Here is a 27261-nt window from a genome sequence, read left to right as displayed (position 1 = left end):
TTATTCATGGTGGTAATAAAACCAAGTAAATGAAACGCAAAATGTTGACTGTGATGTAATGGTTGAAATTTTTACATGCATAAAGTAGTCAGGGTAAATTTATGGTCTTATGATGGCTTGTTGGCTGCTGATATTGTGTATACTTCATTAAAGTGATCTATAGCACCATGGCCAAAACGCCATGGGGACAGAATCACAGTTGGTACATACTGTGTTGATATACCTCTCTTGATGTGTGAAATATTAACTCTGAGACTGCATTCACACAGCTTGTCAGTTTTTGTTCAGTGTTAGATGCGTGCTCGTCATTGGCCTACTCTTTCCTTTGATAAAGCCATTTTATACATTCCAGTGTAGAACAGAGTTAAAATTGCAAAGAGTCGTCTTATGTTCCGGCACCATGTAGCTCACTTAAAATCTTTTTTCAGATTGAATTTGAATATACGATTCCAAAATGTATCAGATTACTTTTTCACTTGATGATAAGTTTGTAAAACTTAAGTTCTGTACTCTTTTGAATCAAAACTGGAGATAAATATCTTAGTTTCAACTCCTGTGCCTGATTTCCAGGTCTTAGATCCTACAAGTGTGTGTGAGGGAGGAATGCTATGTGACTTAACAACCCATCTTGCTGCCAACTTGTCTGCTGTCCCCTTTGCCACTGATCAGATCCTGTCCCCTGCTATTTCCTGAGTTTCCCTAGTTTAAATCTGAGTCTTTGGTTTTCATCTCTCTGGGCAGGAAGAGAGGTATACCTTATACCGCAGTCGTTGGGGGTTTACCTTAGTCTCAGGTGATAAAATCTGCTTTTCCAAACAGTATGAGAAGAAAGCAGACAACTTGATGTCTGATTTTAAAAGATTGAATATAAAAACACACTCTTTAGAATACATCACCTTTTATAAACATGGTTACAATCAACAGATTTCAGCTGTAGAGCTATAATATATCAGAACCCAACTCAGTGGAAATTAATGAAATGGAACACTATGTAAGAAGAATTTTTTATAAGGAAAAATGCAATATTCTATAGGTGTCAGCCAGAAGTCCTGCGTAGATTTGGAGAAGTACATTGCTTGTAGCATGGCCAGACTAAAAAAGATAACAATTCCCAAAGATTGTGGGGGCAGTTTTATTTTGCTCTCTTTTCTGTATATTCCAGTGTTTTGTCTACCAGAGTATCTTCACTATTTAGAATCTAGTCTGTTGTACTTAGCTTACCTTTTATAGCACAATTATCCTTGTGTTGGCAGAGCTCTTTGATTAAAGAATCAGAGCTATGGATGCTTTTCTTACTTGGTTGTATAGTCACTGCTTATATCTTTGTGATCTCTATGTGGGCAAAATAGAATTGGGCTGTTTCCTAATAAATCATTAGTGTTTCCACCTATAAGCCTAGTATTAGAAACAAAATAAATTCCTTTCATTCTATTTGGAATCTTAGAGCTCTTTAGATGCTCTATAGAAAACTTAATTTTGAAATGTTGAAAGATTACCTAAGGAGGATTCCTTCAGATGTTTTAAGCCTATCACTTTATCAAGTTGATTACTGAAAAGCTGTGTACTTGAGCCGCATATCAGTAGCCCTCTGAATAGTTGCTTTAAAAGAATTATTATTGATGAATTGGGAGATTGGGATTGACATATACACACTAATATGTATAAAATGGATACCTAATAAGAACCTGCTGTATAAAAAAATAAATACAATAAAATTTTTAAAATTATTATTTAATAGTATGTCCTTTTACTGGGGGACAGCTACAGAGAAGGCTAAAGAGCAACCATTTCTATTAGTTTTTCCAAAATTACAATTGAATTCTGAGGGTTATATTAGGGCTTACCCTTTACAAAGATTCACGTAGTAAAGGTTTAGAGCTTTATCCCAGGAAAACTGTTATGTCTTCTCGCAAACTGGTATCTATTCCTATAGTGGATACCGGGTGCCCATAGCTCAAAAGTTTCCCACATTGAGGGACTTCCTAAGCATCACAGAACCAAATTGATTATAGCTTGGGTATTCTGGTAAAAACTGTACTAATGTTTTTCTTCATTCATTGATTCATGTTCTTATTGTCATAATGGATCACTTTCATATCTTTTCCAGAAATAGGCAGTATATAAGTAACTGAGCTGGATCAGAGCAGAGTATCTAGCTACATATCAAATTTTGAGAAAGTAATTCCTTTCCTTAAGCTTTACACTCCTAAGCAATTTTTAAAAAGCAATACTTGGAAATCTCCTAAATCACTACCCCAGTTCAGCGATGCCCACCACCCTTCGCCCCTGTTTGACTGTGAACATTGTTCTAGTTGCTGCCGTGCTTCAGGGACTGGAAATCCAGGCTGGAGTTCTTGCTCCAGATGTCATTGCCAATCTTAGAGTTGAGAATATGTGCACAGCACAGAGATAAAAAGAGTTGAAGAGGATGTTGGTCCTCTCATTGCGTTTGTATATCCGAGGTGATAGTTATTACCATCACAGATTTCTGCCTTATGATTTTTTTCCTACAGCTTTAGGAATCTGTTTGAATTTCTAATTCCCAGTTTCGGAAAGTACCCTTGAGAAGATCTTTCTTTGTCCAGATTATTCTTGGGATTACCTAAAGTGAAGGTTATTCAAAATTCCTTGAATATGCTTTACAAATGGCTGGGGCAATTTATTTTTCCATTGCAATTTATCTTCCAGGAAAACTGATAAAATATGTATACATTGATTTACTGACTTAAGTTAAACAGGATAAACATGCCACAGATTTATCCCAATAAACAGATAACATTTGTTTTAGGTGTTTAAAACTTTTATTATTGCTAGAGCATATTTTTAAGGAGTCCATTTTAAAAATTAAAATGTATTTTACATTTTAAAAAAGGTTTTAGTCATGAAACCTCTTGGTTATTCTACCACAGGATCCTGGGTACTGGGTGAAGATTCATCACTTAGAATACACAGATGGAGGAATCCTGGATCCAGATGATGTCTTGGCAGATGTCGTTGAAGACAAAGATAAGGTAGATGACTCTAAAAATGTTCTTCTTTGTTTTCCTCTGTAGAGCCACATGTTTTTCCAGAGATTGAGATCCTTAACAAACTCATGTGTCAATTATTGTTAAAAGATACCATCTGTTCGAGTTTTACCTAGACAGCCCATAAATCACAGTTCATCATCAGATGCTGGGAAAAACTTTGTCAAGGTTTGGGAGTCTGTTCATGGTGGTCTAATTAGCAGATACTTCATTCCCAAGAGTTCCTGATACGCCTCAGTAAATTAGTGTCAGGCTCTGAAGCTGTTGGAGTTCTCATTGTCATTGTTGGCTCTGGAGTTTATTCTTGGCCCGTTAGTATTCAACTTAATGCCTGAGATTTGAATGTGTTTCAAAGGAGAGTATACGATGAAGAGCAAAGTCTTGGGAAGAACTGTGGTGAAGACTTTCCTTAAAGTAGCTGGCAAGCAACTATCTTGAGTGGTAGTTTTTGTTTTTATTGCTACAGTGAAATACGCTGACTTGAATATTTCAAAAAGTTTGAACATGTTTTGCCACTTACTTGCGAATAATCCCATTGCAATTATCTTGTTTTAATGGCATTAATCTTCTGATGCTAAACTGAAAAAGGTGTAAAACTAAACTCTTCAGATGCAATACACTGGCTTATGCTGTTGAGATATATCGTTTTTCACTGCATCTGTGTTGGGGCTCTCTGATCAATGGCTAATGTGTTCTCCAGAATTGAACTGCAGCTTTCCCTGAAAGATCCTTGCTTCTAAGTTTCTTCTGCTGTGCATCCTTAGGCTCTTAGTACTAGGCTAATTTAAGTCTGTAAACATGTTTCTCCGTATTTTTATGTGATCTCGGGGCGGTGGGGTAGGGGTATTTGTGTGTTTTAATCAACTGGATTGGAATATAAATAACTGCTTTATTGAACTTAGATAAAATTTGCATTTTTCCTTTCCCATAAGATCTTTGTGGACCATTGAAATTTACATTAGTCTTTGCAGACATTCTATACATTTATTTTCCCTGTTTTCTGTTGGAATTCAACTCTCATTTGCTTTGCATTTTAATTAGCCATTTCATAAGGAACTTATCTCCCGAAATAGATTGTAAGCTCCTAGAGGGCACAGACTGGGAGATATTAATTCCCTTTTGATCCTTGTATTAATAATATCGGGTACAATATTTTATCCAAACTGGATTCTCAAAGAACACTTGAGTTAGAGCAAAAAAGAAAGCTTTCCTCTCTACAGTTGATTCTTGCTCTTTGTGATTTTGATGCACACTTCTTATTTTTTGGTCTCGTGGTAAATAATGTAGTATTTACCTTCACAACACAAGAAGAGGACTTTCACTTCTGTTTTTCCCTTTTTTACTTTTTTCTTCTCTACAGCTACCTTCTTCCTTAGAAATATTCTGGGTATTTGGGTTGTTTATTAATGAAGAAGGTCTTCCCATCTCCAGTGTCACTGAAGTCCAGTGTATTAAAATGAAAAGCTGAAATGTGGCAGGTTTAAGAAGGGGCTGAATGTCTTACTTATCCCAGCCTCATCCAAGAGCTCATTCCAGAATGGATGATTCCATGAACAGTGCCCAGGGAAATCATTTGTCCTATAGAGAATGATTTTTAACTACCTTGGCATTGTACTTTGTAACCATAATTCATTTACTAGACACAGAAACAGCTTTATTATGTATAACCTTTTTTAAAAGGACTTCACCACCATTACTAAATAAGGTAGAAAAGTGAGATGATCAGTTAAAATCCTAGCAAAGAATGAGTACTGTTTGGGTACAGGTTTACCCATTCCTTTAACCTGCTTTAACACAGCTACATGAAGCCTAATTGGTATTGTTCTTCACAGTTGGTAAGAATTTACACTTTTGATATTACCAGAAATAATTGTACTCTCATTTTTAATTTTTTAAAATAATGTAAGTGAAAAGAACAGCATTACTTATTTATTTTTTTCTGACATTCTCTCTGCAGTCTTAACTTCCTTATAGTCCATTTGTCTAGCGTGGAAAGAAGTTTCTGCCAGCCCTTTTAACCTTTTGTCATTTTAGATTAAGCAGTAATTATATATGATGCTTGTGGTTGTTTAGTGACATTTCAAACTCTCCCAAGATCCTTTGAGATAGTATTGAGCTTGGATAAAACTACAATTCTCCTCTTTTTCAATTTGGTTACCTAATCATCTCTTACATTTAGAATATATGGAGAAGGAAGCGCAAAGAGACATGGGTGAATGTACGTAATCCTTGTGCTAAAGCTCACATACCTCAGCTCTAGGAAAGACTCTGACTGCAGTTGAGAAACACCATTAGGAACCACTGAAGGCCTAGCTGGAAAGGATGAGGCAGGTAAAACAGAAACTTAGAATCGGAGAGCAGTGTAGGCTGAAGCCGTTTATGTAGTGTATGAAAAAGCCAACCAGTACACTTCAGTAGAGACTGAGGTTAGAGGTTAGATGGTATTCTACTTAAAAATCAGACAAGGGGCTAATAGGTTTAATTGATTTTCTAAAGAAATGACTCTCAAAATTTCTGGTGCTGCAAGTGGTCTTCTGTTATTCCTTTGGCCAACACAGTGCATAATGCATATGCGGTGTCTCTTTGGGCAGGTTTTGTTTTATTTTAACTTGATTTCCCATTAGAGCCCCTTCACAGGAGAAACAAGTTTTTGCCATGTTGCACTATTTCTAGCCTGTATTTTGCCAAAATATTACTGGAGCAGCTTTGGCATTTTGCATCTTATGATAACTAGTATTTGTGCAAAATGTGGTGCTAAAACTTAACTATTTGTGACCGTCATTCTCAAGTTTCTTCAGGTTTATGTATCAGTCTGCTTCAAGTTCTGTGGGATAACTAGGAATTTACAACTTTACATGTCTCTTCTCTGGATGCTCAAGGCTGCTGACTTAGTTCACCTAGTAATGACTTAACATTTCATTGAACGCTGACAGTGGCCCACAATGGCTCTGGCACTTACATATCTTTAGAGCAACTCTGCAGGCAAGAGCTATGTATGATCCCCATTTTTAATTTCTGAGAACACAGAAATTGAAAGTCACTTGCCGAAGATCACACAGGTAGTAAGTGGCAGATTCAGCCTCTGGAACCTAGAATTTAAATTTTCACACTCTATTTTGTTCTTCTACAATACGCCAAGGCAGTGTGTTGGGTGTTTGTATATGTGATTTCTTTTTGTTTTTTTTCTTTGCGGTACGTGGGCCTCTCACTGTTGTGGCCTCTCCCGTTGCGGAGCACAGGCTGTGGACGCGCAGGCTCAGCAGCCATGGCTCACGGGCGCAGCCGCTCCGCGGCATGTGGGATCTTCCCGGACCGGGGCACGAACCCGTGTCCCCTGCATTGGCAGGCGGACTCTCAACCACTGCGCCACCAGGGAAGCCCTCTATGTGTGATTTCTAATTATGAAAATTCATCAATCATAAACTTTTACACAGTTACCACCATAGTTAAGAAAAGATATGTAATAGGACTATGGAGAATAACAAAATTAATTCAGAACTAGTATGCCATGCATGTTTGGTTAACTCCAGCTCTCTGTGCCTGCAGCCTGCATCTAATTTAGTGCAAAGCCCTGCCGGTTCTACCCCTGTTGTGGTCTTTCGTAGCTCCTTTTCCAGGATCTGGATTACAGGTACAGTTTAATTCCAAATGGACTAGTAGAATACATTTGGAGCCTAACCGTTATGTGCAGTTTCACATATATAGTGTGCACTATATGCAGGACACTATATTCTGTGCTATTTGCGGTAGGGAGGGCCCCCAAAGATGTTCTAATTAGACATTAGACATCCTAATGCTCAGAACCTGTGAGTATCTATATTACATAGCAAAGGGTCTTTGAAGATGTAATTAAGTGAAAGACCTTAAAATGAGGAGATTATCTTGGAATATTTACGTGTAAACACAAGGATCCTTATAAATAAAAGAGGAAGGCAGGGGAGTCAGGGTTAGAGACATACAGTGTGAGAAAGTATCAACTGGACAATGCTGGCTTTGAAAATGCAGCCAAAGAATGTAGGCAGCTTCTGGAAGCTGGAAAAGGCAAGGGAACAGCTTGTCCTGTAGTCAGAGCACAGCCCTGCTGACACCTTGATTTTAGCCCAATGAGAGCCATTTCAGACTTCTCACCTCCAGAACTGTAAGATAAATTTGCCTTGTTTGAATTCAATAAGTTTGAGGTGATTTGTTATAGCAGCAATAGGACGGTAATACACTGTCTCTTATCCTATTTTAAACTTTTAAAGTGATGGTGGTCTTCTCAAGTTTAATACTAACTCGGCTTTTAATATCCTGTAGGACAAGGAAAATATACTTCAGATCAGTTGATTGCTCTTTGCATTCCTTCCAAAATCTATCACAGATTGATTCTTAATTTATTGGGTGAGCCTTCACTCTTTGGGGCCCTGGATGTTAAACATTTTGGTAGTTAGGCTATTGTCTTTCTTGTATGCCAGTCATTTCAATGCCATGCCCAAGAGCTGTGTAATACTCATCAGTTTCTCGTTGCAATATGTAAAGGCCCTAAGAAATCTGAAGACTGATGCTTAATAAGCCACTGCAACGCTTAATGTTCACTCATATTTTTCGAGTGCGAGAACCTCTGAGTATTGAACTTGTTTAATGATTGTTTTCCTGGTTAATTGTCTTTATTATTTCTTGAGTTGGTTGTAGAACACAATTGCAATACAATACTGAAATATGGCAATGTATAACTTCTATTATGTAAACTGGATTACTGCCATGGTTTTATTAAATATACGAAAGTAAAATTATGTGGTAAAGTGCATAGGGAGAATGTTTCTGTCTTTGACTATCATAGGGGTTCATTTTGGAGAGGCGCCAGTGGTTTTCCTGGACTCCAGCGAGGGCGGGTTGGCCCCCTGGGTCACCTGTGAAATCTGGTCCTCAGATATTACAGTTTCAGTTCAGCTTTATCCCTTATTAGTTGTGTGTGCTTGGGCATGTTTCTTCACTCTTGATTTACCCATTTGTAAAATGGACATAAGTTAGTTTTACAGGGTCAGTGTAGGAAAACGACATAAACTATAAAAACTTTTAAGTCCAGTATGGTATATAGTTAAGCACTCAAATGTTAACTGTTACATCAATAATAATATTTTGATAGTGTGATTAGTGCAGTTTTTACCTGTGTGTTTTGATTTAACCATTAAATGTTTAAAATTTAAATACTAAAATATCAAACTATTTTATAGTACATTTTAACTTTTTTTAAAAACCTTAAATTTGTTTAAATGTTATTACATTGTTTAATAGTTTTATAGGAAGATATGATAAAACATTTAGATTAATATTTGAGAACTGAAAGTGCCAATATGACTAATTTTAAAATGAGAATGCTTTTATCAGGACATATTGTTTAATAGTACAAGAAGCATTCAGGAATCTAATGTGGTTTTGAACTGTAGACTGGTTCGCACAGTGAACTAGTGACCTAAAAGCAGACACTCAGTCCTTAAGCCCACATTGTTTTCTGAGAACACTCTGTTGCCCTCTTGTGGAGTCCCCAGCTATCTAGAAACCAGCTCACAGGACATACTTCCTGATGATGTATTTTTACTGTATTTTTAGTACAACCCACAGACACAGTCGTGGAGAGTACAACCAGGGTTTATATTTCAACTAGTGGTTGTCATTTCTTCATGGTCAGTAACCATACTGATGATTACATATGCTTTTGTAAGTTTTAGAAGGGCTAAAGCAAAATCTTTGCATTTGTAAAAAACTCTGTTTTTGTTTAGGCTTCTTCCCATCTTCCTGTTCACTGGTTGCAAGGTTATTGGCTAGTGGTAATAAAGTATATGACTTTTGCAGTATGTAGTTGAACAGTTTGAGATGTATTGTGTTTTTCTGGGGATAGAGGATTCTAAATTAGACTCCTTAAAAAAAAAAAAAGTCCTGTATTAATTACTTCATTTTTCAGTCCTAATTTTGCCTGTTAAAATTCCATTTCAAGGAGAAACACCTATTTCAAGCCCTTGATTTTTAACAAATCAGAATATGGTATTTTGGGGTTGTTTTTCTTTGGCTCACAGTTGTTGAAGTTTTGAAAGCACTTTGGGAGGAAGTTCAGAGAATATTTCAGAAATAAGTGCAGAAGTCCAAAAGGATTATCTTGACCAAGAAATTCCATCTCAAACTTTTAAAGAGTACTCTCTGCTTATAGAATTACAAAATTACAGAATTATAGAACCAGAAGAGACCTCAGCAGTCATGTACCCTAACCCCATCATCTTCCAAAGGAGAAATATCTGAACCAAGAATAGGTTACAGGGCTCCATATTTCCAGCTGATTTCTTTGCTGAGTCCAGTTCTGCATTTCCTCCCTGGGATCCTGATAACATCTGGTTCGGATCAAAACTGCTCAATTTCCTGCTCCAAGTTGGTTTCCTCCACTCACTTCCTTATTCCTGTCAATAAGAGCATAGTCTCCTAGTCTTCCAGGCTTGAACTTGCAGTTATTTAAAAAATATTTAATCCAGTTTATTCTTTTAACGTGATTCATGTTCCTCTCTTTGCATGTCCGCAGCTACCACATTTAAATCTAAAATAAAGTCTCAGGCCGAGTTACTTAGTTGATAAGGAATTTGTAGACTTTTCTCTCCCTCTACACCCTTCAACTGTTCTTTGCCACAGGTGCACTGGGACACAGAGTGGCTGAGAGTTTGGATTCTGGACAGGCAGAGTCAGTTCATCTCTTGGCTCTGCTATCTGTTGGCTTTGGGCAACTTACTTAATCTTCTTGTCCTTAGTTTCCTCATGGGCACTTGGAGCTAAAATAGTACTAATTTTACAAGTTAATACATGAAGTGTTTAGGAGGGTTCCTGGCTTGTAGTGAGTCATCAATAAGTGTTAGGTGCTATTATAATGAACATATTACTACTTTTATTAATGTAGATTACATTATTCTTAAAGTATTGCTTAAGTGATACCATTCCTTCCAGTGTATACTAAAGCAAGGCTAGAGCTCATGGCCATACATTGTATTCAGAGGCCAATCCCTCCAAACTATCTTCCTCAAACTCAACCTTCTCAAATATCAACAAGAAAGAAACTACTGTACTGATTATTCTCTTAGGTACCATGTGCTTTCTTGCTCCATGGCTTGCTTAATGTTCCACTGGTCTGGCGTGTCCTTGCCCTACACCCTGCTTGTCCAAGAGTCATTCTGTATGTTATAGAATGGAAGCTCCACGAGGAGAGCGTCTTGGGTTTTGTTCACTGCTGTTGTTCCAGGTGCCTGGTACCTCATAACTGAACTGAGTGAATAAGTATATGTCTAAATATTTTCAGGTCTTGAGCAAGTCATTTAACTACTCTAAATGCTAGTGTTTTCCCTTGATGAAATGAGTGATTAATGATAACTTTTTCCACAGTGTCGTTGTTAAGGTTGAGAAGTTGTATGTGAAAATACAGTGGAAATTATAACATTCTTTATACATGTAAAGACTGTATTCCTGCTGCTCAGTTCTTAGCAATCTTTCAAGATCCAGGTCAAATTGTATTTTTTTTCTAGTTTGTTTGCAGACTGTCCTAATTCTGAATGAATTCTCTGTCACTCTGATTTTATAGAAATCATTGAGCAGTCTTTTAAAAAATATATTATTGCCTAGTAACATTTATCCATTACCATCTTGAAATTCTGAAGAATTTTATTATGGTTTAACTTCTTAAGTCTTAGTTTTGTCTCTCCAAATGCCTTGTATACTCCTTTAGGATTGGGATAGTCTTTTCAATTATTTAACACCTGGACTTCTTACCTGTGGTTTGGTGTTTAATAAACATGTTTGATTTCAGTTAGTGGTAGTTATAACTGGAATTGAAGGTTTAATTGTCCATCTTTTATTCTTCCACCAAACTATGTTGTGTCTTTTAAATGTTTTATTAGGATGCAGTTTGTAGGCATGTTTCAATCCCAGAGGAGCACTTTGGAATCAATGCCTTTGTGATCTTATTATGGCAAAGACAAATGGTGTTGGGAGAGAGTAACTGAAAGCCAAGTAATCCAGGTGATGGCCTGGTGCCTTCTGCAACTTCCTTGGTTGGCAACAATAGTGTGTGTGTGTGAGTGAATGAGAGGGAGAATCTGTGTGCAGATGTGTGTGTGTGGGGAGTGTGTATACTTGATCTGAGTGTGCTTGTTTGCTGTGCACATCTGTGGTGCAAAGCTTTCACTGGGGTTAGAAAGAAATTATCGAGCTTGATAGTGCTGTTAATTTAGCTAGGCATTTGAGTACAGTCAAAAGTAAAACATAAGAAAATTTTTGACATATGTGTAAAACTTCAAATTTGGAGGGAAAAAGGCAATAAAACTAGAGATTATAATAATCCTTTCCTTAGAGCTAAAAATGTATTTCTAAAAAAAAAATCAATGAGCATTTCTTTCTTTACAGCATGCCTTTAGCCATATGTTATGGGACCCAGTTCTACTAGTGTTCTCTCTTGCAATAGCTTCTTTTGAGGTTATTTGTATAGGTGTATCTATGCCCAAGAGTTATGTGACCATTATTATTATTTTTTAAATACGTCTACTTTTGATTATATAAGGTACAAATGGCAATCTCATTAAGGTACCTGAAATTACACCAAATACAAAGCTACTTAAGTTATAAAACATCCTCTTTGAAAAATGATAGAGGCCTCTGAGTACTGATTGAGCACCACATCATCAATAGGTAAGTGTGTATCAATTTAATCAGGTTGCGTCCCCTGAGTAGCTGAGATCAGCTTTACTAAAACAATATTCTAGAGTGTTATGTGGCAGACCTTGGGGCTTTGGCAGTTGGAGTCCAGGTTTTTCATATTATTACTCTAACCTCTTTCAACCTCACTTTTCTCATTTTGAAAATCATCTACTGCTGTCCCACCAACCACACACAGTTGGTAGGAGGATCAAATGAAATTAAGTACCTGGTAACACTTTGAAGTATGTTGTACCGAGCGAATATTAGCACTTTTGCCCTTATTCACTGTAGCAGCTGTCTGGAGGTATTTAAGCAAATGTTTACTTGTAGTCCAGGAGGGACTTGCCATGATGTAAGAAGAGTGAGCCAGAGGAGAGGAATGGGAGAGAAGTTTGGAAGGAGGAGGAGGCTGGTTATGGGAAAAGAGAACAGTCTTCTCTTCTTGTCATCCAGTGAGGTGTTCAATGAGGGGGAAGGGACCTCTTTCACTAGGAAAGAGGACAGAGGTGAGAATAACAGGGAGAGACAGGTAACTAAAAGGAGGAAGATTGAATTTACCCTTAGAAATTTAATGGGTGGGAAGCAAAGATATCAGAGCTTCCAAGTAACACACAAGGAAGGCATAAACTACAGTATAATGACAATTTCCCAGACCTTCCACGATTCTGGAACCTTGATAACATTTGAGTGTGTGTGTTCACTACTTAGTTCTTAATGATTAACAGGTTTCTTAAAATGGAAAGGATCTAGGTGCCTCTTTGAAGGAGGTGGGGTGTCTCTGTTTTAGGGTAAGAGAGATCTCAAGAAATAAGATAAAGCTATGGAAAGAAAAACACCTGAATACCTGGAATCTCATGATTTAAGAAACAAAATGAAACAGGTCAACAGGGATGTATGCTCAGTACTGACAGGTGGCCCATGAAGCTTAAGCAACTATGTAGCTCCTTGGTATTTTCACCAAGAGATATTATCTATTCAGCAGTTTCATGGGAATAGCTCTGTACCAAACTCTTAGTTAACCTTTTACCTTGCTGGTTCTTCTATTTCCAGGCGCTCAAACTCACTGTATCTTATTAACTGGCTACATTGTAATGGACTTTTGGGGGGCTGCTCTTGAAATCACATTAATGTTTATAACACTTCTATTGAGGTACTTGTTCAAATTACATTTACAGATGACTTAGGTCTACAGATAAATTTTTAGTAAATAAGGATGTTTAATTTCCTTAAATTTTTTAATTGAAGCTTTTTAAAGTCCTAGAAGTATGTATTTTTCTGTTTAAAGATGAAGCGCACTTCCCCATCATGAATATTGAAGCTTCACTCAGAGTTTCGGCAGGATTCCTGAACTTTATTATTTGCTGCTTTAAGTTCTCTTTTTAGCTTCCCTTCTTTTGATGTTATGAATCAATTTTGAAGGATCAAGTGACATTTCCTTAGCAATAAAGAAGAAAGCCTCCTTGTGCAGACTTTAATCAGAGGAGGAAAATAGCACAGAAGCCTGTTCGTATTTAATATCTTGATTAATCTCAATTCAAAATACGTTACAAGTGAAACACACATATTTACATAATTCTTAACCATAAGCAGACCAGAAAGACTGCAAGATAACATGATTTGAGATGGTTCTCATAGCTCACCAATGCGAAATATGCAGCTGTATATAGACAAAAAGTTGAAGCATCTAATAGTCCGTAATTGATAACAGGGTGAGAACTTGATTTTCTAGATGGCTAGCTGAGTGTAGCCACTGTGTATTAGTTTGAAATGAACCTAACATGATGTCATGTGGTGTTCTAAGTAGCCCATTCTTTAAATACAAATTTTACAAAGCTCTGGGGTGATTGATTGGAATTACCTCATGTTGCTAATACTGCAGAACCTGGATGCACTTGAAGATTGAAGGGAGCCTGCTAACTGTCCTCAGATATCTGGATGATCGTAGAAAAGAAGGAATAAATTCACTTATTGCTGTCCCAAGAAGTTGGGCCAAAGAAGTTGTAAGGAAATATATTTCAGCTCAATATAACACTTAGTTCTTCGGTGAAGCGTGCGCTGCTTTGTAAAGCATGGACTTTTGGTCATTGAGACTATATAAGCAACAGTTGAGCAGACATTTGCCAGGCATTCTTCTTTTAGGTTTGGAGTTTAATTAGACCATCTACAGGCCAACTATAAGCCTATGAGGCATGCGTTTCAGTCTAGAAATACGGGGTCGGCCTATGTAGCTGATTATTGTGCAGTGTTGTCTGCTTACCCAGCATCCATTCCTACTCTCTCCTTCCTAGGGCAACTCCAGTTCTGTTCAGGTCTGTCTCTTCCTCACATAGTTTTTTTTCATATGACCACCCACCTCTAAGGGTGAGTCTTGTGGGCCTTCATCTGTGATCCAGTTCCCTGTACCAGTGATTACAGTCATCCCTCCATATCTGTGGGGGGTTGATTCCAGGACCCACCACAGATACCAATATCTATCAATTCTCAAGTCCCATAGTTGGCCTCTGTGTCTGTGGTTCCACATCTAAGGATTCAACCAACTGTGGATCAGGTAGTTCTCTGTACATTTACTAGGGGGAAAAAAAACACGTGTAAGTGGACCAGCACAGTTCAAACTCTTGTTCTTCAAAGGTCAACTGTACTTTGAGAATGGTGATGTGATTCTGTTTGGGCCAAAGGTGCTCAAGGAGAGGTAAGCTGAGGCCTTCTGGGAAAGCTCTTTTTATCACGTGGGAGAAGTTTCCTCTGAATTCTGTCCTATTCTGAGGCTTGGAACCACTGCAATCCTACAGCTTCCAGCATGAGGTAGAAACCATCATGGGAGGAGAGCCAACACCCAGGGGGTCTCAGGGACGTGGCCTCTGAGCCAGTGGACTTAGTCAACTCTGAAGTCCATCCTAATTGGGACGCCCAATTACATGATCCGTTTATTACCTTATATTCAAGCCTGTTTCAGTTGAATTTTTCTGTGACTCACAGATTAAAATTTCCCAGTTGTTACCCACAATTATAGGAGTTTGGGCTCCACTTTTACACTTTTTTATTCCTGCTTGGTTGGGGTGTATTTGTTCTTTCCTCTTTTAGTTCTATATATGAATTTGAAAAGTTGTCTTAATTTATTTCATAGTTATGCCAAGTTATTTGGTTTCTTCCTTTCAGAATTTTTTGAATTGTTGGTGAAAGAATTAAACCCCTAAGGTTAAAATGTATATTTCAATTAGTTGGTTTGCCTGACTTAGATTGAATAGGCAAGATTAATTGGGAATTTTTCCAGTTAGTGAGAATTATATTTTCTTTAAATTCTTTATTACCCATGATTGTTGTTTACATTTTTCCTAGAAGGAAATAATTCATGATATTAAACTATTAGTTTTATGTTTCCTATAAATTCTCACTTTACTAATTCTTTCAAAAAGTATATATGCACAGCTAATATTTTAGGGATAAGGAAATCAGGAAGAGTTCTGGTTTTGGCTTTCTTAGATACTTAAAACTTAAGTAGTTAAGTCGATTGTGTGTCTTACAGAGGAACACAAAGGCTGTCTTTCCTAGGAATCTTTGTTGATCTAGTCTTCCTAATTTTTATTTTAACAACATGCAATAAACATTGGTGCTAATCTTGAAATATTGGGATTTCTCTTTAACTAGATACAATATTTACATCAAGAAACTGAAGCAAATATTTAAAGCAAACAAATTAAAAAACAAAACAGAACTCAGGCAGTTTAAGAAATTTGCCAGAACTTGGAGTGCAGTATAATAATCTAAGTAATTCTCCAATGGCATGAGACAATAAGGTGGGTGATACTCCAGCTTCCCCTAAGCCGTGAAGACCTTTGGTATTTATCATAGTTTTCTCAAATCATCTGGAGAGAGATGGGGGGCCTTGACCTGATGTATGGTTCATCTCCTCCTTTCCCTTACCCAGGTTTTAAAGAGGTACCTTTGTGCAGCAAGGGCAGCGCAGAGACTGCCAAGGTGCCCTGAGTCCCTAAATGGGGCCAAATGGGGATTTTTTTCTGTCACTAAGGCAGTGAGAGTGCTCAGAGCATGGACATTGGGAATATTTTTTTTTTTGTGATATAGTCAATGCATTTCATATCCATGTAGTATAAAAACAGTGGTCTTTCTATTGACATTTAAATCATGATCATTCTTAAGGAGCTACATAGCAGTTATAATCAGAGTTCTCTGAACAAGCTGCAGAACTTGCCCTTTTCCCCAGACTACATGGACTATTTAGGTGTATTTAGGAAGACTGAAGGCTAAATGAGGGAAAAGACTCCAGACAGATTTATAAGAATGTTGTGTATGTGCCGGGGGTGGGGGAATGAACGTGACTGGTTAGAAAAATAATTTGCAGTTTCAGTGTGCTGATGACTTGGAAAAAAGAAATGCTGTGATACGCATCAAAAGAAAAGAAGCAACAAAGAATAATATGAATAAGAAAGTGATAGCGAAAAATGATAAAGTAATGTTGACATTTCCTTAGGGAGACCTAGTGTCAAAGTCATAAACACTCAAACTATTTAGATGTCTCTTCCCCAAGTGGAAACTACTATTTAAGGAAGTTAAGTATGTAACTGCAGTGACTGAACATAATGGGCGAAATGTTTTGCACTTGACATGAGGCTTCAATCTGAGATGAATGTTGTGCTCATATAATGCATGAATATATGGAATGCTTGGTTGGCCAAGTTTTAATTTTAAACTTTAGTATCTTTTGTGTATACACACAAAAACAGAAAATTTATCAAGTCGGCATGTTTCAAGAAAACTTAGACTGAGAACTTTTATGTTTCTTGCTACATTGTTATTTGAAATGAATATTCAAATAAAAGTAGAATATTAAACATCCTGAGATACTGTTCTTTAAACTTTTGCTGTCCATTGGAAGTCAGAAGCTGAAAGTGAGCCCCAGATTTATTGAAGTGAATGCTTAGGGAAGACTGTTTCCTGGTAATTTATTTCAGCATATTGCTTAGATTTTTCCAAAACTAAGTATTTTCCTCTTAAATGGAAAAATGTTTCTTTTATTCAACAATACAGTCTGATGGCCTAATGTCACCAAAACTAAACATGATAATTAGGGGTTTAGAGATTTTTAAAATTTTAGTTAGAACTTTATTTGAAAATTTAATGTTTATACAGTGAAAATAATTGTCTGGAATATTCTGAGCACCATTTTAACAGTATTATACTTTATATGAAAGAAATAACATATTTAAAAAATTTGATAGTGTCTCCATATAAGGAGAGGAATGCAGCCATGGACTGAATTTTTGACACACAATCTTTTATTATGACATCTAGTTGATTAATACTTCAGCCAAATCATTGTTTTAAAATATCTCCTTTCACTGTCCATTAGATCTGGATCTGCAAGCATGCATAAAACCTGGCATCCGCTTCATACTCTTCACCATTTACTTTGGGACAATGCCAGTGTCTTGGTTATAGTGTTTGAAGTATAGTCTAAGTGCTTTAAGAATTTGTCTAAGGCCAGACAATTTTTATATGTGACTTGCTTGTTGCATTTGAGTGACACACAGATAGTGTCAAGACAAACAGTATTTTAAGAGTAAAAGGTGGTAGGACATAGGAGTTTTGAAGAGGCACCTTTGTAGGTTTTTTCCTTTGTTGTAAAATTACTTAAAACTGTTTACTACTAAAAGTGCTAATACTTGTTAAGTTAAAAACATTTAGAATACAGTAAAATACAAAGAATGTCAGAATCATCTGAAATCACATCTAGTAGAAGTAATTATAATTTAAAAATGGGCGTATAAATTTTTATATACATATTCAAATGTAAATGTTAAGTACATGTCATACAAAATTGATACAGCAATTGCTTTTCTTTGACTTAACACATTATTTTTCTATGTGTTTATTCTCTGAAAGGTGATTTGTAATGTCAGCGTAGTGTTCTCTGCTTGTTTGGGGATTTTTAACATCCTTTTTGCTTTCTGTTTGAGTTTTTGCTGTAATTCTGGTTAATAATTGTGGTTAATAATTACTGGAGTTACTATAGACAAATTTTAAAAACAAGATATATTTTAAGTATAAAAATTGGAGGATATCGTAGGAAAATGACTTTGCCCACTGTCACAGAGCCAGTCTGTGTCTGAGTCAGGAATCAAATTCAGATCTCTAAAGCCAAAGTTATTAACCATTGTGCTTTAGACACGGAGTTCATTTTTCCATGCTCATGGTATTTTTCTGGAACTCAATTATCTCTGCACTGGCTCATGTAGAAGGTGTTTGTGTCATGAATCCACACCCATTATGTAGTTTTTGTAAAACATTGTTAAAGAGATGGGACGTGTGGGGGAAAGGGGGTGGGCTGGGGAGTTGAAGGAAGTGACAACTAATTTATTTCCATTACTTTATGCTCTTGCAAAAATAAAAAAAAAAAGGTTACGAATTTCTTGTACGAAATGTTTTAATTTCTGTAGAGTTGCCATGCATTATTCAAGATTACAAAATGATTTGAATTTCAGGAGCAGACGGATTTTCTGATGAGGATTTCAAGCTGTGTAATTATGAAACCCATATAGGTTAAAAGTTCAGAACTTGTTAGCTTAATCATGAAAAAGTAACCAGTTTATAAGCATGGATTTCATTTCAGAGGGGTACAGTTTCAATATCACTTACTGAGGTACTTTTGTACTCCACCTCATGTCCCACTACATACAGTGAGTGATCATGTCTGCATAACACCTAGCTTGTCCTGTTTTACTGCATAACTTAAAAAGAAGATTCATATTTCATGGTGGTAAATTTGATGCCATAAAGTAAGGCACATTTCTAGTAATTTCTTTGACAATTTTCTTGGCTCCTTAAAAATTCGAGGAAGTTAATGAATAAGTGCCAAATATCAAAAAGGCCCGTTGGAACCTGTTACTATGATGTCAGAGCATACGTTTAGGAAGTGAATTGTAAAATCCCTTCAGATAAAGCATAAATGTTTCAGAATAAAATGTAAGGAAATTGATTTTCAAGTTAAAGAGCTCATAAAGGGGAATTTTTTATTGTGGTAAAACATCCCATAACAGTTTACCATTTTAACCAGTTCTGAAGTGTATAGTTCACTGGCACCAAGTCTATTCACATTGTTGTACCACCATCACTACTGTCCATCTTCAGAACTTTTCATCATATAAGTGTTTTTAATTTTAAATAAAATAATGCAGGTATCGTTGAGAATATGTTTGGACTTGTAGAAATGCTTAGTACCTTTAAAGCTTCTGACTTTTCAATTTATGTAAAAACTTTGAGGTTGTAGCTTTTGTTACTTCAGGTAAAACACATGATATTCACTGATACAAGTGAAATCTTAGCCCAGCTTTTGAAATATCGTCAGGTCACACTTACTTTCTTTGGGAGGCAAGGATATTGAGGGGAAAACTATATTTACATAAAAACAGTCGTATGAAGAACCATTCAAGATGATTAAAAATACTGTGATCATCAAAGAGTTAAAGGTGGAAAATAAAATATGCTATTTGTGAGATTTTTGGCTGTCGTGAAGATTTTAATGCCTATTATCTTGCTTTGCTAATTGAGGGTGACTGAGATGCACTTACCTGTTAAATAGAAGTTGCTCTCCTGGCTTTTAGTTATGATATTTTACATTTATCTTTTCTTTATTTGAAAACTCTCCCTTTGAATCTGAGGGGGTTACTATTTTTTCTTAGATTACTACTGTTAGATTTTGAGAATATATTTTTTCCTAATGCTTAGAGAATGATAACAAAAAAGAATTTTTTATTGGTTCATTTCATGCTTGGTAAGATTCCAACTGTCAAAACATAAAATTTTGAACCTAGAGGCACATTTCATCACCAGAGTACTAATTACTGCCGAGAACTGGAGTGAGTCATTATGTATGTAGTAGTATTTAGAGCTGCCCAATTTTAATGTTTTTTGGACCATAGACATTTAAAAAGTTCAGCTGTTTCGGCACAGAAGTGGGAGGAAAAACTGCACAGTGCATGATGCAACACTGTCAAATATAATGCAGGAAGGCTGAAATGAATTGAAAATTATTCATCTACGTGCCCTGAGATTCAGCATCTTTTTTCAGGGATGCTCTGAGCATGGCAGACGCTATTCTTGGCTTATTTTCATTCAGTTTAATGTTGGGTACCTATTATAGCTAGGCACTGGGGCTATGAGGGAAATGTAACGACAAGTGTTTCCCTTCATGGAGCCTATATTCTTGAGGGGGAAAAGAGACAAGAAGCAAAGCAGCAGCAGCATTCATGTAGCAAGCCATGCATGGTGAGTGCTATAAAGACCAGCATAGCAGAGTAAAGGAATAGAGAATGGGGGGTTAGGGGCAAGGGCCTTTTAACAAAGTAGTTAAAGGAGGCTCTTCTGAGGACATGACATTTGAGAATAGCAGTGAATGAAAGTCACTTGAGATACTAGTCATATAAAATTTTAATAGTAAGCACACAGATACCTATTCTATACTTAGTACGAATAAAGTAACTATACAATAAAATACAAATAACTATAGAATAGAATAAGCTATTAAATAAGCAAGTATAATATTCTACTTAATAGATATTTATTAAATATCTCATCCAAAGCACTGGTTAGATACCAGCCTGGGGAGGAAGAAAAAAAATAAAGGATGTGTCTCTGCATTTGGGAAAATGACAATTCCGTGTCAGTCATGGTAGTTTGCTAAGAGTAGGAGAAGTGAGCAGACGAAGCAATGAAGTGTGTGGGGAATAGCGAGCGGGTTCTGCTCTTTGGCCGAACACCAGCAAAGTGCATTATATGGTAATTGTATACAGTTGTCTCTTCATCTCCACCTCTCTCCCCTACCAAACCAACACGATGAGGTCCTTCAGCAATGATCATATTTTCATTCTGAGTACTCAGTGCATAGTAAGTGTTCAGTAAAAGCTCTTTGGAGGAATGGGTGGAATGAAGACAGAAGACGGACGTTGAGCTTTTTTAAAAGGCGATTTTGAAGGAAAGGAGAGAGAGGGTGGCTTGCATGTATTTGAAAGGGTAAAATTTATTTACGAGTAGGGAAAAATCCATCAAGGTTTGAGAAGGAAACGAGGGACAGTGGAGAGGAAGCAGACCAGATGCAAATGAGGAGAAGAATGAGAGAATATGACTCCAGAAACATGGAGTGTGGTCACCAGCCCAGATTGGGGTTGACTTTGAAGAGTTTGGAGTGACATTTTTCCTTCAGAGATGGAAGAAAATATAAGTGGGGTTGGATAGGTAAAGAAAGATTGGAGATGTGTAGGAAGAAGTCTAGGGCGATGACTTTGGTCACAGTTTTAGTGAACTAAAACTGTGGAATTGTGGAATTCCACAATTGTGGAAGCTCTTAAAGACAGATGGGTTTCAGAAATTGAAACTGTTTGGATTTTAGGAAGGTAATGAATGCATGTATCATCTGCTAAGTACCCCTCCATAGGTTTGGTGCAGCACCCCATAATGATACACATGACATTGCTCTTGCAAAACGTATTTACAGTTAGCAGGATAAAGATGATAGATCGCCTCCTCCAGTCAGCGTATTTTGTACCACATTTATAAGAAGCAGACAAAGGAAAAACCCAAATGGGTTTTGAGAGCACTTTTGATGTTGGAATAATGGATAAGGCATCTTGGACCCTGTGTATTTTGCACTGTATGTTTTGGTTTACAGGCATAACTGAGAAGGATGAAGTTATTTAAGAGATGAAAGATAGCACATATTTTTGAGCAGGGGTGCATTTAGAGTAGCCGCTGTGGTGTCTGAGGTGGGGAAGTGGGAGAGTGTTCATCGCCACATTCCTGTGCCTTTCTGTGCGTTCTCCCTATGTGCACGTGCTGTGACACCCAGCAGCCTGAATGGTGATCCAGAGTAGATTAAGCCAGAGTAGGACTACAAATTAATTTTTTTTTATCCTTGCTGACTGAAATGTATTCCTTTGGCACTGAGGAGCTTAAATTGTGAAATCAGCGGATGGTTCAAAGTCTGAGGGGTCAGGAACAAGTGAAGGTAATGAAGCTTTTAGGAGACTTTTTAAGGCAACTTCTGTTACAGCTCTTTGATTTTATTATAATTAATTCTTTTTTCTCCATAAATTCAATACATCCTTGAAGCTTTTGTTAGTATTTTATTTATGTTTTTATCCCAAAAGCCAAGCAGTATGCCTAGACATATGTCGTAGGTGGTCGATGATTAAACAAATGAATTATTATAATTAGTACAATTGTGAAATATTACAATTCATTATAAATGAGTTATGACTAAAGAAATGAATTCTTACTCTCTTCTGTGTTTCCATGTGTGCACATATGTAAAACTTTTGGACTGTATTTTCCAAACTTTTCAATATTGATGCAGTTTAACAAGTAGAATTTCCATTATCGGTGGAGATTTGTGCTAGTTGATTTCAGAACCTCCAGTGAGCACAATCTAAATGCTACATAATGAACTCTTAATATTACAATTTTTAAAAATGTTAATGAGAAACAGTTTTATGAGCGTGATCTTTTGGTCTTTTCATTTCACTTTGGAAGTATTCCATATCGAAGATTGTGAAGCTCCATGCTGAGGGGCTCATTATAGAGACCCTGGAGTTTGAAGTCCATGGGGCGTTGAGAAGACAGTCTGAGAGACCCACTAAGGAACTTCATCTCATGGTCAGCATCACCCTGGTCAAAACGCTAGACTCACAGCAGGTCTAGGATATAACTCAAGGTTCAAATCCCTGAACTGGGAGGAGGAACTCTCCTTTTGTAACTGAACAAACCTGTTTAACTATGTAAAAAGAAATTCTAATTATGAAGACAGATTTTTAGTGTATATGCTTGTGTTTTTGATATATGTGACTTGTAATTATGGAAGAATTCTATATTGTTTATATAGAACTAACACATATAACATGCTCCTTTGCATTCAACATTATAAATAATGTACTTAAACATTTTGGTCATTAGATTTCGTACATTGTTTTCCAGCATTAGAATGTAGACACAGATGAAGATAATTCAGGCTTGGGAAGTCAATGATCAAATCATTTTAACAGTGAAATAATTATCCCCTTCACTTATATAAAATATTCCTAAAAATTCTTAGTATTTCTGAGAACCTTATATATTTGTAATATCAAATAACTTAGTTTTTATTTGTCTTTCTAGAGATTAACTTCCAAAGTCTAGTGTAAACCTGTTCTCTTATAGATTTATATCAGAGCCAGTTTGTATGTTAAAATGGCTCCTCAAGGGCATGGCATGTCCTTTTATGTTTTCAATGCTGTTTGAGGTCAGAAACTACAGTCTTTCATTGTGGTATTTCTTTCAAGAAGCTGTAATCAAATATCTTCTATATTGATAGTCATTTCTGTGCAAATTTTAAAAAATATCTTTATTAAGTCCTTTAATTATTATGCCTGGACTATTGAATGATAAAATAAAATTTCTTCCCAACTTTTTTTGGAGCTAAGAGCAAACAAATTTTTAAAAATCTTATTCTGGTGGATGAGTTTTTCTAATTTAGCATTTTATACCTCACATACAGGAGATAGCTGAAACTCAGTTGAAATAGAAGTAATGGTGTGGGGCAAGATACTTAGAAAATGTGCAAATAAGTTTGTTGCATTTCTCTTGCTGTATTTTATTTCTATATTTTCTTAATCATAAAAGGAAAAAGAAAAATCCAGCTTCCAGAATCATAATGGTGTTCTGAAATGCTTGGATGATAGCCCCATGAATTTGGTACTTTACCAATAGTATTTGAGAACTTTCAGGTTTGGATTTAAATCATGTGAATAACCAATAAAATATTTTTCACAAGGTGCAGAGCTTATTACAGTGTTTCACATGGAGAAAAAAGTGAACAAGAGGGGGGCTTCCCTGGTGGCGCAGTCGTTGAGAGTCCGCCTGCCGATGCAGGGGACACAGGTTCCTGCCCGGTCTGGGAAGATCCCACATGCCGCGGAGCGGCTGGGCCCGTGAGCCATGGCCGCTGAGCCTGCGCGTCCGGAGCCTGTGCTCCGCAACGGGAGAGGCCACAACAGTGAGAGGCCCGCGTACCGCAAAAAAAAAAAAAAGTGAACAAGAGGGAACACATAAATGAACTTTTGCCAGACTATTGGAAATTTTCTGTGAGTTTGAGGCCAACTTTTGTTATTCCAGAATTGGATTTTCTCATTTGGAAAGGAGCAGTCTTCAGACCTTTAGTCTTATCTTGTGTATGTTTTATTATCCTACTTTACTATTCTCTCTTTCTCTTTTATCATGTCCAGATTACAGTATCACAGTACATGCTGTCTTAGTTCTCTTTGAAGTTCAGCTGCTGTTGAACCCAGTGGACCATCTGCTTAGTACCTGGTAAAGCCAGTGACCTCTCTGTAGTGGTGTCATATGTCCAAGGTGCTCAGTTATCCAGTACATGTCTATACAGGTTAGGTCCCAATTTTCTGGGGTTCGACACTGAGTCATCTTAAGATAATTGAAATCAGGCCAAATAAAAAAGTTCCAGATTGGAATATTACGGAGTTATAGGCTAAACTTTACCCTAAGGGTCATTATACATTTGCGTGCTTAGAATTTTAGATTTGCCTCAAGAATAAGCATTTGCTAACGAAGGAATTATTAACTTTAAGGAATTTTAAATGTTTAAGGATTGAGGAATAACAGGAAATGTATTTTTAAAGTTTCATCTTTTTATTTTGAACAGGCTAAAGAAATCATAAATATTTTTAACACCCTGAGGAAAATAAGCCTGTTCTAAAAATAGAAAAAAGTGAAACTTTTTATTGACTTGCAGAGTGATCTGTCTTTTTAATTCTTGTGTTTATTATATTAAAGTAAGATTTCAGAAAAATTCTACTAGAAAAGTAACCAGGGTCTCCCTTCTTAAGTTGACCTTAAATGTTTGGTTACCTTATATATATTTGGGAAAGAAATTGTCTTCTGGAAAGACATATGATTCAATTTCTTGCAGATATAAGAAATACTGTTTTCACATATTCTGAAAAGAGGGAAAAAGGATTATGAAAAAGTCCTGTTTGTTACATTGAATCTTACTCTAGAACAGGCATTGTCCCTTGACATCTGTTAAAGCAAGGTCAAAATCTTTGCTCTGCCTAGAAACTTAGACCAGTCTATATTTTGAGATGTATTTTTTAAATTTAAAAATGTAAAATTTTTAAAAACTGTACTTTAAATCATTTGAAGAAATGTGAGGTAGGCTCATGTGGTAGAGTTTTAGATGGGGGTGTGTGTCAAAGTCTGGGTACTTATATGGGCTCTATCTACCAATAACTGAGTGATTCTGATTGAGTCTTTCAATCTCCCTGGGCATCGCCCTTGCTCTTTCCTAATCTTTAAGAAGTTGGATCAGCATCATTGATTTTTTTGTCTTTTTCACTTTTTTATTGAATGAAAGATTCTTTTTTTTTTTGGATGTTATTTCTTTTATTTTTGGCTGCACTGGGTCTTTGTTGATGCACATGGGCTTTCCCTACTTGCAGTGAGTGGGGTCTACTCTTCGTTCTGGTGCGAGGGCTTCTCATTGCGGTGCCTTCTCTTGTGGTGCACAGGCTCAGTAGTTGTGGTGGATGGGCTTAGTTGCTTCACGGCATGTGGGATCTTCCCAGACCAGGGGTAGAACTCGTGTCCCATGCATTGACAGGTGGATTCTCAACCACTGTGCCACCAGGGAAGCCCTGAATGAAAGATTCTTTACATTCTGTAATGCTTTACAATGTTCAGAAGTTTCACAATATGATTTCATATAATTACACAGTAATCCTTTTTTTCCCCCACCCCTATTTTGCCCTTTTATACTTCTCTCTTCCTACTGGTAACCACTAGTTTGTTCTCTGTATCTGTGGGTCTGCTTCTTTTTTGTTTTATTCACTTGTTTGTTGTATTTTTTAGATTCCCCATATAAGTGATATCATACAGTATTTGTCTGTCTCTGTCTGACTTATTTCACTTAGCATAATGCCCTCCAAAGTCCATCCATGTTATGGTAAATGACAAAATTTCATTCTTTTCTATGGCTGAATAGTATTCTATTGTGTATATATATATATACCACAGCTTCTTTATCCATTCATCTGTTGGTGAACACTTCGGTTGCTTCCATACCTTGGCAATTGTAAATAATGCTGCTGTGAACATTGGGGTGCATGTATCTTTTCAAGTTAGTGCTTTTGTTTTGTTTCCTTTTTGGAAATATGCCCTAGAATGGAATTGCTGGGTCATATGGTAGTTTTATTTTTTTTTTTTGAGAAACTTGCATACTGTTTTCCACAGTGGCTGCACCAATTTACATTCCCACCAACAGTGTACAAGGGTTCCCTTTTCTCCACATCCTTGCCAACATTTGTTATTTGTGTTCTTTTCACTGATAGCCATTCTGACAGGTGTGAGGTGATATCTCATTGTGGTTTATTTTTTTAAACTTTTAATTTTATATGGAGTGTAGCCGATTGACAGTGTTGTGATGGTTTCAGGTGCACAGCGAAGGGAATCAGCCATACATACACGGCTGCCGCAAAACGTTGAGCAGAGTTCCCTGTGCTGTACAATAGGTCCATGTTGGTTATCCATTTAAAATATAGCAGTGTGTACATGTTGATCCCAAACTCCCTAGAGATTGTCATACTGAGTGAAGTAAGTCAGAAAGAGAAGTACCGTATGATATCCCTTATATGCGGAATCTAAAAAGAAATGATACAAATGAACTTATGTACAAAACAGAAACAGACTCACAGACTTAGAGGGCGAACTTACGGTTACGGGGGGGGATGGGGGGTTGGGGTGGGGAAGGGATAGTTACGGAGTTTGGGATCATTGTGGTTTTGATTTGCATTTCCCTGATGATTAGCGATGTTGAGCATCTTTTCATGTGCCTGTTGACCATCTGCAATTCCTCTTTGGAAAAACGTCTATTCAATTCTTCTGCCCAGTCCTTTTTTAATTGGGTTGTTTGTTTTTTGATGTTGAGTTGTATGAGCTGTTTATATCAATATATGTTGAATATTAACCTATTATCAGTCATATTATTTGCAAATATCTCCTCCCATTCAGTAGGTTGTCTTTTTGTTTTGTTGATGGTTTCCTTTGCTATGCAAAAAAAGCTTTTAAGTTTAATTAGGTCTCATTTGTTTATTTTTGCTTTTGTTTCCTTTGCCTTAGGAGATGGATCCAGAAACACTCCTGTGATTTATGTGAAAGAGTGTTCTGCCTATGTTTTCCTCTAGGAGTTTTATAGTATCTGGTCTTACATTGAGGTCTTTAATCCATTTTGAGTTTATTTTTGTGTATGGTGTTAGAGAATGTTCTAATTTCAATCTGTCCAGTTTTCCCAGCACCACTTATTGAAGAGACTCTTTTCTCCATTGTATTTTCTTGCCTCCTTTGTCATAGATTACCCGTCTAAGCAGTTATCCCCTTAGAAGAGGCTGGATTGCTTATACAGACAGATTTTTGTTCCATCCTCTGAGTTGGGGACCTGGAATGTGTATGGAGTCCTATACTGTTTTATTGGTGCCTA

At 36.7% G+C, this 27261-nt stretch overlaps 1 protein-coding gene across 1 annotated transcript in view; it reads left to right on the top strand.

Annotated features, from left to right (window-relative positions):
• PARD3B (par-3 family cell polarity regulator beta) overlaps window positions 1-27261 on the top strand; it is a 1041103-nt gene that overhangs the window by 125121 nt on the left and 888721 nt on the right. Inside the window, exon 2 of the mRNA XM_067740882.1 lies at window positions 2910-3011. Within this exon, the coding sequence (XP_067596983.1) occupies window positions 2910-3011 (102 nt within the window). The remainder of the gene's footprint in view (window positions 1-2909; window positions 3012-27261) is intronic.

Source organism: Pseudorca crassidens, chromosome 6, assembly GCF_039906515.1.
Source record: "Pseudorca crassidens isolate mPseCra1 chromosome 6, mPseCra1.hap1, whole genome shotgun sequence".
In the NCBI taxonomy this organism is placed as follows: domain Eukaryota; kingdom Metazoa; phylum Chordata; class Mammalia; order Artiodactyla; family Delphinidae; genus Pseudorca; species Pseudorca crassidens.
This window is presented reverse-complemented; position numbering and strand designations above follow the sequence as displayed.